At 37.7% G+C, this 12075-nt stretch overlaps 1 protein-coding gene across 3 annotated transcripts in view; it reads left to right on the top strand.

Annotated features, from left to right (window-relative positions):
* SPATA6 (spermatogenesis associated 6) overlaps positions 1-12075 on the top strand; it is a 148044-nt gene that overhangs the window by 51839 nt on the left and 84130 nt on the right. For all 3 annotated transcript variants that reach the window (XM_077779766.1, XM_077779764.1, XM_077779767.1), the window contains 2 exons: positions 4271-4312; positions 5347-5471. In XM_077779766.1, coding sequence (XP_077635892.1) covers positions 4271-4312; positions 5347-5471 — 167 coding nt within the window. The remainder of the gene's footprint in view (positions 1-4270; positions 4313-5346; positions 5472-12075) is intronic.

Here is a 12075-nt window from a genome sequence, read left to right as displayed (position 1 = left end):
AATGTTCTGAATATATCTGTTAAGTCTAACTGGTCCAGTGTGTCATTCAAAGCCATTGTTTCCTTGTTGATTTTCTGCTTAGATGATCTATCCATTGCTGTAAAGGATGTGTTAAAAATCCCCTATTATTATTTTATTACTATCAGTGAGTTTCTTTATATTTGTTAGTAATTGATTTATATTTTTGTGTCCTCCCATGTTGGGAGACTAACAATTCACAATTGTTAGATCTTAATGAATAGAACCCTTAATTAGATATAATGCCCTTCTCCAGTCTTTGTTACACTCTTTGTTTTTAAAATCTAGTTTATTTTATATAAGTAGGGCTACACCAGCTTTCTTTTGACATCCTTTTACATCATAGATGCTTCTCCCTCCCCTCACTTTCAATCTGCAGGTGTCTTTAGGTCTAAAATGAGTCTCTTTTAGGCAGTATATATATGGATCTTGTTTTTATCCATTCTGTTACCCTATGTCTTTTGATTTGATCATTTAGTCTTTTTACATTCAGAATGATTATTGAAAGATAATGAATTAGTGCCATTGTATTACCTGTAAAGTTGGTGCTTCTGGTGATGTTTTCTCGTCTTTTCTTGTCTTTGTTGCTTTTGGTCTTTTTTTTTTTTCCTCCACTCAGAGATGCCTTAAAATTTCTTGTTGGACTTATGTGGAAGTCACAAACCTCTTTAGTTTTTGTTTGTCTGGGAAACTCTTCATCTCTCCTTCTATTCTAAATGAGAGCCTTGTTGGATAAAGAATTTTTGGCTGCATATTTTTCCAGTTCAGCATGTTGAATATATCCTGCCACTCCTTTTTGGCCTCCTAAGTTTCTGTGGACAGACCTGCTGCAAACCTGATCTGTCTTCCCTTGTAGGTTAAGGACTTTTCCCTTGCTCCTTTCAGGATTCTTTCCTTGTCTGTGTATTTTGTGAATTTGCCTATGATATGCCTTGGCAATGGTCGGCTTTTGTTTAATTTAATGGGAGTTCTCTGTGCTTCTTGGTTTTTGATGTCTGTGTCCTTCCTCAGATTAGGGAAATTTTCAGCTATAATTTTTATGAATAAGCCTTCTGATCCATTTTCTCTCTCTTCATATTCTGAGATTACTATGGAATGAATGTTGTCCGATTTTACTAAGTTGCTGAGTTCCCTATACCTTTGTGATCTATTACCTTTCTTTCCCTCCTCTTTTTAGCTTCATTATTTTCCATAATTTTATCTTCTATATTAATCTGCTCCTCTGCTTCATTCATCCTCATTTTTATGGCCTCCATTTGGGTTTGCATCTCGGTTATACCATTTTTGATTTCAGCCTGACTAGATTTTAATTTTCTTTTTTTAACTTAAAATTTTTTTCTATTTTTGAGAGAGACTGAGTACTAGTAGGGGAGGGGCAGAGATGTGAGGGAGACACCTGAAGCAGGCTCCAGGCTCTGAGCTGTCAGCACAGAGCAACACAGGCCTGAACTCATGAACTGCAAGATCATGACCTGAGCTGAAACTGGACATTTAACTGACTGAGCTACCCAGGCACCCCAAGATTTTATTTCTTTTATCTCTGCAGAAAAGGATTCTCTTGTGTCTTGTATGCGTTTTTACAAGCCCAACTAGTATCCTTATAATCATTGTTTTAAATCCTAGTTCGGACATCTTACTTCTATCTGTATTGATTAAATCCCTGGCCGGGAGTTCTACTTCCGGTTCTTTCTTTTGGAGTGAATTCCTTCATCTTGTTATTTTGTCCAGAAAAGAATAGAAGAAAGAAAAACAAACAAAAAAAAACCCCTAGATTCTTTGTGTGTTTTGTTCTTGTTAAAAGAATCTAAATCTAGGGGCACCTGGGTGGCTAAGTTGGTCTGACTTCAGCTCAGGTCATGATCTAACGGTCTGTGGGTTCGAGCCCCACATCAGGCTCTATGCTGAGAGCTCAGAGCCTGGAATCTGCTTCAGGTTCTGTCTCTCCCTCTCTCTCTATTCCTCCCCCATCTCATTCTCTCTCTTTTTCTCTTTCTTTCTCTCTCTCTCATAAACATTAAAAAAATAATCTAAATCCAAAAATATAAATAAAATAAAATAGAACAGAGAAAGTAGATAAAAGAAAAAAACTTGAAAAAACTAAGAAAATAAATGAGAAAATAAATAATAATTTAAAAATGAAAGTAATAAGGAAGTTGGATCCTATTTTCTCTAGAGCTGAAGCTTTGCAGCATTCCATGATCATTAGACTTGGTGTGAGCGAGTTGTATGTGCTGGTCTTCTGGAGGAAGGACCTTCTGCGTTGATTTTCAGGCTGACTGGTTTCAGTCAGCCTGACTGAAGGGGACGTGAAAAGGGGGATGCTTTGTGTAAGTGGCTACATCCTCCACTAGGTGGCGCTGTTTTGCTCCCTGAAGGCTTTCAGCTCTGATGCGCAAGATGCACAGCTCCCTATCCCTGGAGCTGAAAGTTCACACCCTCCACTCTTCAAGAAACCCTCACAGAAGAGCAGTCACCCCTCCTGTGTACCTGGTTTCCGTGAGAACCATGCGTTCACCCTGCCTGTATCTAAGCTTTTTTTTATCTCAGGTGCACGACTAAGTTTCAAATCCCAATGTTAGGGAATCCTGCACGAGGACTTGTGCTGTTCTTCTGGGGAGGGTCTTGCTTTCCTTTGCCCGTTGTCAGCCAATGTGAGGAAGGCAGTCACTGACCCCACAGTGGTTCAGAGTTTATGTCAAAACAGAGCAGAAAGCTGGCACCCTACCTCAAATCGGTGCCCTCAGCCTGTGTCCCCACTCCTATGCTTGGGAACAGTGCAGCAGGTTGGCCTGGCCCATCCTTCTTGTGATCCAGGAGATCCTTGACCATGCTGTCACTCCTGGGATTCTGCCCTGCTTTGCCACCCGAGCACCTTTAAGCCAAGCACTTCCCGCATGGTAGCGGACTTCTAAAAGTTTAGATTTTGTACTCTGCTGCTTCTAATACTTTGCAGCAGCCTCTGTAAGAAGGCTCCCTCCCAGACCCTGTACCCACAGCTATGTCTCCCCTAGGTCAACTCTCTCCAACTCCGTCCTTCCAGAAGGTGGTCACTTTTCTACCTGTAGATTTGCAGTTGTTGTTCTCTCAGACCTCTGATTGATTTATTGGGTGTTCAGAATGATTTGATAACTCATGCTATTCAAGGGATGAGACAAGCTTAAGGTCTCTTTACTCCTCCGCCATCTGAACTCCTCCCTTCACAAGGTTGTTTATAGAAGCCTTATTTATAACTGTCAAAACTTGGAAGCAACCAAGATGCCCCTAGTAGATCCAGACAATGAATATTATTCAATACTTAAAAGAAATGAGCTGTCAGGGGGCCTGGGCTCGGTTGGTTAAGTGTCCCACTCTTGATTTTGGCTCAGGTCATGATCTCACAGTTCATGAGTTTGAGCCCTGCATTGGACTCTGTGCTGAGATCATGGAGCCTGCTTGGGATTCTCTCCTTATTTCTCTGTGACACCCTCCTCCCCAAAATAAATAAGGAAACATTTAAGAAAAAGAAATGAGCTATCAAGTCATAAACAACATGAAGGACGCTGAAATGCATGTTAGTGAGTGAAGGGAGCCAATGGGAAAAACCTGAACACTGTATGTTTCTAACTCTATGACATTCTGGAAAAGGCAAAGGTGTGGAGACAATGAAAAGATCAGTGGTTGCTTGTGGGGGCAAATTAAAGTGGAGGAGAGAGATGAATAGGCACAGAGGAGAATCAGGGAAGTGAAAATTCTATGAATGATACAATAGAAACAGAATATGTCATTATACATTTGGACAAACCTACAGAGTATATACATCACCAAGAGTGAGCCCTGAGGTAAACCGTGGACTTTGGGTAATTATGATGTAATCACCAAGGGGGTTCATCCTTGGTTAAAAAAAAAAAAAAAAAAGTGCAATTCCTGAGAGTGATGTTGATAGTGGGGAGGCTGTGCACATGTGGGGACAGAGATATATGGGAAATCTCTGCACTTCCCTCTCTAGTTTTGTTGTAAACCTAAAACTGATCTAAAAAAATAAAATTTTAAAAAATCANTAAGGGAAAGAGCAACCAAAAAAAAAAAAATATATATATATATGTATATATATATACACACACACACACATATAGACACACACAGTATACTAAGATATAGACATATCTGTAGTCTACCCAGCAATTATTTTGACTGTTAGACACTTTCATGATTAAAGTAACTGATTTTTGTTTATTATTAATTTGTTTAAGGAAATTTTTCTTTAAAATTTCAGATGATACTGCATTGTTTGAGTTGATTCAACTAGTTCCACCAGGTACTGTATTATATTTTGATAAGGTAATTGATGTGCAAACTCATTTCAAAGAATGCTTTTTAAAAATACCATCTTTTCCCCCTTTCCAAATTAAGAACAATGTTGAGTTTCTAGTATTGGTCCATATATGTAAAATGTCAATAGATGAAAATAATGTATTCAGAAAGACTGAAATAAATAGTATTTGAACATATTGTTCTAAAATTGAATAAATAGTAATAATGGAAAATGGAAAATTACATGCTATCATTCTAGCATATTTGGGGACATTCATAAAAATTGATTTTTAAGTTTTTGTGATATTTTCAAACTATATTTTTGGTGATAAAGTAATTATCCTTATTTTTGTGTGTTGACTGTTATTGGGAATGAAGGGGAGTAAAACCTTAACTGTTTAGTAAATACTACAGGTCTCTAGGATAGGTAGAATTAAAATATGGAGAATGGCTTGATTTTTGTTACTTACGTCTACAATTATAGGAGAAATCTATCTTAATCAAATAATTATTTTATTGAGAAATGGAGAACTATATGTTATTGAAAATTAGTAATCTAAAAGATTTGGAATACTACATATGTACCTAATTCAGATAACCATAAATTGTAGAGAATGTCTACATTTTTTTTCAATGTGTAACCTAATGTCTTATAATGACAAGTAGAAAGGAATGGGACGTAGAAAAAAATTTGTGGAGATGGTAATTATGTTTTAGGTTTGTAAATGTCATACCAACTTGATAGGTTTACAAGGACTTTTTTTCTCTAGAAACACGTAGGTACTCACAAAATTTACATGAATATCTCCTTTCTATAAAGGAAAAGGAGAATTAGTCATATGTACTACATTTCTGGATAAGGAATCCCTTTAACATAACTTGCTTTAAATTTTCCTTTCATAGGAAGAAACAAACAAACAAACATGGCCCTGAAGCAGATATTCCAGTAAAGCATCAGGCACTATACATATTGTTCTTGATTTTATTTCTGAATAGAAAATTTGTTACCATTTGAGTCATAGTGTATCTTTCTTGTAGTGGGTGAAACACTATCTACATATGATGAGAATACACGAGATTTCATGTTCCCGGGTCCAAACCAAATTTCCGGACACCATGATTCAAACCGCCAGGTTACCATGAGGAGGATTTCTGGCCTTCGAGTAAGTGCTTACTCTTTTCTGAATCAATTTGTGATATAGGATCACTGTCAAAAGTACTGCATAGCTGTTAATACCCAAAATGTGAAGAACTAATTCAAAGTTTGATTTGGTTCAAAACATAATTTTTTAATGAAATTATGATGTTATTTTAAACATAATAAAGCTGACTGAAAATGATAAAACAGAACCCATGAATCTCTCATCCAGAATTAGCAAGTGTTATTTTGCCTTATATTATTCAGATTTCTCTCCTTTCATTCTGCCACCTGCCTCCCCACCTTCCCTATCTCTCTCTTGTCTTTTGCTCTATTATTCCCTCAAAAGAATGACCAATAAACATTTGAAAAGGTGCTCAATCTCATCAGCATATAGGGAAATCCAAATGAAAACAACCTTATGATTTAATTTTTGTAGTCATAAGATTGGTAAAATTTAATAAAATCTGACCATACCATAAGTGTGAAAAATGGAAACTCTTATATGATGCAAGGCCATGTAAATTGGAACTTCCACCGTTCAGAATTCACTGATAAAGGCAAAGATTCTCACAGCCTGTTGCTTCCTAAGTATGTATGTTGGGGATGTAGTCTATCTAGTGTACTACAGCTTCTCTAGGATGTTCATTGATAGCATGGTTCACAATAGTGAAAAATTGCAATAATTTAGATGTTTGTTAGTAGGAGTTTGGACCAATTAATTGTTGTATGTTCATGTCATGAAAATATATATTCATATAACTAAATGTGAAAGCTACATTGTGATAGCCAATTCTTCCATCCTTTCCTCTAACTCCCTTCAACTTCTGTTGGGTGATTTACACATATTTTTATCCCTGAAAATGTCTTCCACTTAGAGAAACTGAGAGAAGACCTTGCTATTTCAAAGAAGAAAAAAACAAAAGATGTCTAGGTTCAAATAATTTGGATAAACATTTTTTACTACCTTTATAAAATATTTACGTTGTTTGAGTAATGGAAATGGGGTGATATATGAGGCAATATAGTGAATTAAATAATTTTCCCTGTACTTCTAGGTTTATGATATGCTCTGTCCTGGAAAATAGCAACTTCAGCTCACTAGAAGTGTAAATGTGACTAACTAGCAAATCTATGAAAATATACTTCTTTAGGATATTTTTAGTGTCCATTAGCCATCCTCTATATTATAAAAACCTTCAAAGAGTGTTTCAGCAAATCTATGGAAGCCTGCAGTGAAAACAAAATATGATTTGACATTATGGTGTTTTGACGGCACTGAGGTGGCTCAGTTGGTTAAACATCCGATTTCAGCTCAGGTCATGATCTCATGTTTGTAACTTCAGGCCACATGTTGGGTTCTATGCTGACAGCATGGAGCATGGAGCCTGCTTCAGATTCTCTCTCTCTCATTCTCTCTTCCCCTCCCCTGCTCATACTCTGTCTTTCTCTCTCTCTCTCAAAAATAAATAAACATGAAAAACATTATGGTGTTTTGAAAGAAATTTAACATGCTGTATTATACCAAATTGGCAATATAAACATAAAAGTATGGACCAATAATAGGTATCTTCTACATTTACTTTGGGTTACTTATACATACATTCAGATGTTGGATTATTAAGACAAAACACACATCTCTCTATATATATTTATTTATTATAGTTAGTTAGTTAGTTAGTTAGTTAGTAGGACTTCTGGTAATGGTGATGTGAAGAGGTTGACGATTCCTGTCTCCATACAGAATAAGTATAAAACTGGATGAAATTGTCACAAACAACAGTTTCAGGACATTGGAAACTGACTGGCAGTGAAGACAATTAAGACAGATTAAGCACGTTTAAGGTTATAAGGAAGGGTTCAATCACTGTATTGTATACCTGAAACTAATATTACACTGTATGTTAACTAACTGGAATTTAAAAAGAAAGACAGATTAAGTGTTTATACTTAAATAATGGCGAAAGCTTTGGATTAAAACAGCAGGAACATGTGGCCTTTTTGTCTGGGACAGCTTCCGTACCCTACCTGGCCAGTGAGAAATTATAGTTTCACCAGTCCTGGGGCTGGGCAGAAAAATCAACAACTCTACTGCCAGAGGGGTTAGAATTAAGTTTGGGCAGCAGGACTGTGCTATTGTAAGTTTTAAAAAACATTTATTTATTTATTTTAAATTTACATCCATGTTAGCATATAGTGCAGTCATGATTTCAGAAGTAGATTCCAGTGATTCATCCCCTGGGTATAACACTCAGTGCTCATCCCAACAAGTGTCTTCCTTAATGCCCCTCTCCCATTTAGCCCATCCCCCCTCCCACAGCCCCACCAGCAACCCTCAGTTTGTTCTCTGTATTTGAGTCTCTTATGTTTTGTTCCCCTCTCTGCTTTTATATTATTTTTGTTTCCCTTCCCTTATGTTGATCTGTTTTCTATCTTAAATTCCACATATGAGTGAAGTCATATGATATTTGTCTTTCTCTGACTGACTAATTTCACTTAGCATAATACCCTCTAGTTCCATCCACGTTGCAAATGGCAAGATTTCATTCTTTTTGATTGCCAAGTAATACTCCATTGTATATATGCCAAATACCACATCTTCTTTATCCATTCACCTGTCAATGAACATTTGGGCTCTTTCCATACTTTGGCTATTGTCGATAGTGCTACTAAAGACTTTGGGGTGCATGTGCCCCTTCAAAATAGCACTCCTGTATCCCTTGGATAAATACCTAGTAGTGCAGTTTCTGGGTTGTAGGGTAGTTCTATTTTTAACTTTTTGAGGAACCTCCATACTGTTTTCCAGAGTGGCTGCACCAGTTTGTGTTCCCACCAGCAGTGAAAAAGAGATCCTCTTTCTCTGCATCCTCATCAATATCTCTTATTGCCTGAGTTGTTAATTTTAGCTTTTTTGACAGGTATGAGGTGATATCTCATTGTGGTTTTGATTTGTATTTCCGTAATGATGAGTGATGTTGAGCATTTTGTCATGTGTCTATTAGCCATCTCTCTGGGTGTCTTCTTTGGAAAAGTGTCTATTTGGGTCTTTTGCCCATTTCTTCACTGGATTATTTGTAATTTTGGGTGTTGAGTTTGATACGTTCTTTATGGATTTTGTATAATAACCCTTTATCTGATGTTTCATTTGCAAATATCTTCTCCCATTCTGTCAGTTGCCTTTTAGTTTTGTTGTTTGTTTCTTTTGCTGTGCAGAAGCTTCTTATCTTGATGAGGTCCCAATAGTTCATTTTTGCTTTTGTTTCCCTTGCTTCCAGAGACATATTGAGTAAGAAGTTGCTGCGACCAAGGTCAAAGAGGTTTTTGCCTGTTTTCTCCTCTAGGATTTTGATGATTTTCTGTCTTAACTTTAGGTCTTTCATCCATTTTGAGTTTCTTTTTGAGTATGGTATAAGAAAGTAGGTCCAGATTCATTCTTCTGAATGTTGATGTCCAGTTTTCCCAATACCATTTGCTAAAGAGATTGTTTTTTCCCATTGCATATTCTTTCCTGCTGTGTCAAAGATTAGTTGGCCATATGTTTATGGGTCCATTTCTGGGTTCTCTATTCTGTTCCACTGATCTAAGAAATATGTATTTGATTTTTATCCTTCTGATGTTGCAGAACTCCCAAAACCCTTGTAATTTTCTAAGTGATGGGAAGCAATAAAGGTGTCTTTTGTTATGTTAATGAGGTAACTTTTGTAAAGCCCCTAGATGACCTAAGGATGAGGGCTAACTGTCAGGGGTAACAATCCTATGGTTAGAGGGTTGGAACTTTCAGCACCCTGACCTCTGGGGACGTTATATGAGGCTGGAGATTGCATTAAAATATCAGCGGCCAGTGATTTAATCAGTCATGGCTACAGTTTCCACAGAAACCCAAAGGGCTTTGGGTTAGAGAGCTCTTAGGTTGGTGAACTCCTGAGGCAGGTGCTGGGAGAGTCGTGTGCCTAGAGAGGGCATGGAAGCTCCATGTCCCTTCCCACCTACTTTGCTTCATGAATCTCTTCCATCTGGATGTTCAGCTGTATCCTTTTTCGCATTCATTTATAATAAATTGGTAAACAGTAAACTATTTTCCTGAGTCCTATGAACCACTCTAGCCAATTAATTGAACCAGGGGAGGAAGGAATGGGGATCTAAAATATAGCTAATTGGTCAGAAACACAGCTGACAACCTAGACTTGGGATGGCATCTGAAGTGGGGGGCAGCACAGTCCTGTGGGACTGATCCCTTAACCTGTGGGATCTGATGTTATTGCCAGGTAGTGTCAGAACTCAGTTAAATTATAGGACCCCTAGCTGGTGTCACAGAGAATTGCTTGCTGATGTTGGAAAACCCACACATTGGAATTGGTATCAGAATCCTAAGGGCGATTAGTGTGTCTTCACCAACTAAATGTGGAGGATTCAGATGCAAATAGATGAAGAAACCCTATAGTTTGATAGGCTGAAGGCAGCTCCAGTTAGATTGAGTAGCCTATCTGTCATAAAGTTCACAGAAGTAAGGGAGCCATAAAAGGGCTGAGGCCAGCTCTCCACTCATTCATGGCTGACTGTGAAACTATATGCATATGCAATGAGAGACTGAAAGCCAAGCAAAAAGTGAAATTCAGTAGAAACTACAGACCTGACTTGTCTTTGAATGCATTTCCCAAACCACACACAGACAAACAACAGAGTGGAACCCTTACAGGTTCACTGGATGACCACAAAGCTATGTATACACAGGTGAGACCCCTAGAATGAATGGAAGAATCAAAAGATATATGGCATTTATATACACTGAACAGCAAAATGGCAGATAAAAATCCAGTCATATCCAGTGTTTTTAGACGTGAATAAATAAACACTCCAATCAGTAGTTTGTTGTCCTGGCAGACAACAGTGCACCCTTCCTCAGAATTCCTATGGCATGTGTCTGAGTCTTAGGCTGTCTTCCTGAACCCATTGAATCACATCTGGGATTAAATCCTGGCATTCTCACAGACTACCTGACTAAACTTGAGCCAAGCACTATAATATTATCATAGGGCTGTTGGGTGGATTAGTGAAACTTTGTAAATGGTTATAAGAGTACCTGGCACGGATAACACTCAATAAATGCTAGTGATATGATAATAGCTGTGGATATCATGGCAGTGGTGATGATAATAATCTCCTTTAGTCTGTGAACTCCACTGAAGCAGAATCTGTGGCTTTCTCTTCTTTAAATTTAACTCTTAGCATAGTACTTTGCATGGAGTAGGTACTCAAATGCCTCTTGATTGAACTGAATGAATGAATTACATGTTACAGACATCACAGAGAAACTGATATTTGAGATGGAGTGCTGATTAATTTTATGCATCAACTTGGTTAGGTTATGGTGCCCAGTTGTTTGATCAAACACTAGTCTAAATGTTACTGTGAAAATACTTTGTAGATGTAATTAGTATTTACAAACAGTTGACTTTAAGTATAGGAGATTACTATTGACAATGTAGGTGGATCTCATCCAATTAGTTGAAGGCCTGAAGAGCAAAACCTAAGGTTTCCCAAACAATAAGGGATTCTGCTTCAAAACTGTAATGTAGAGATGCAACCTCAATTTTGGCCTGCTAGCTTGCATACAGATTTCAAACACAAGACTGCAATATCAACTTTTGTCTGGGTTGCTAGCCTACGGATTGCCCGCTGGATTTTGGACTTGCCACCCACAATTGCATGAACCAATTCCTTAAAATAAATCTTGCGCATGTCTCCTTCTCCTGTTAGTTCTGTTTTCCCGGAGAACGCCAGCTGATACATAATGGTTTCGAACGCTCAGTGAAAATAATGGCTAAAACACTGAGTATTTACTATGTGACCAGCAATATATGGGGAAGGGTAAAGTGTTAAGTTGCAATCCAGACTATGGTAGTTATAAAATATGTCCACAAATGATTTGATACTGCTCTCTTCCAAAGGTGGAGCTAATTCTACAGACTATACTTAGTGACTCTAACAGATAAAATGTGATGTAGTGACAGTATTAGACTTCGGAGACCAGGTCATTAAATGCATGTGGCTCTTTTCTTGTTCTCACTCTTGTATCACTCACTTTGGGCTAAGCCAACTGCCATGTGTGAAGATACTCAAGCAACTCTATAGAGAGGGGAGAAGCTGGGACGGCTTTGGCTTTGCAGAATGTTTGTTTGTAAAAGCTTGAAAGGTCTTGAAGAAACTGTCAGATGTGTGTTTGCAGAAAGTAAGGTAAAGGTTATTGGAACTAGGGATAAAAGGAATCTTTGTTGGGGCACCTGGGTGGCTCAGTCGGTTAAGTGTCCAACTTTGGCTCCAGTCATGATCTCACTGTTCAAGTTCAAGCCCCACATTGGGCTCTGTGCTGAAAGCTCAGAGCCTGGAGCCTACTTTGGATTCTGTATCTCCCTCTCTCTCTCTGCCCCTGCCCTGCTCATGTTCTCTCTTTCTCAAAAATAAGTAAACATTAAAAAATTAAAAATAAATAATATATAAAAAAGAAATCTTTGTTATGTAATGGCAGAAAGGTTAGCCATAGAGTCATCTGAAGTAATGTAGAGAAATATTTAAGGAAATGAGTGGTCTAAGACTTTCAGATAGTTTGTTAGAGGATCTTCTTGGTTTTT

The sequence above is a fragment of the Crocuta crocuta genome, unplaced genomic scaffold, assembly GCF_008692635.1.
Source record: "Crocuta crocuta isolate KB4526 unplaced genomic scaffold, BGI_CrCroc_1.0 scaffold168, whole genome shotgun sequence".
Taxonomy (NCBI): Eukaryota; Metazoa; Chordata; class Mammalia; order Carnivora; family Hyaenidae; genus Crocuta; species Crocuta crocuta.
The sequence above is the reverse complement of the archived record's forward strand: the minus strand, read 5'-3'. Positions and strand labels throughout refer to the sequence as shown.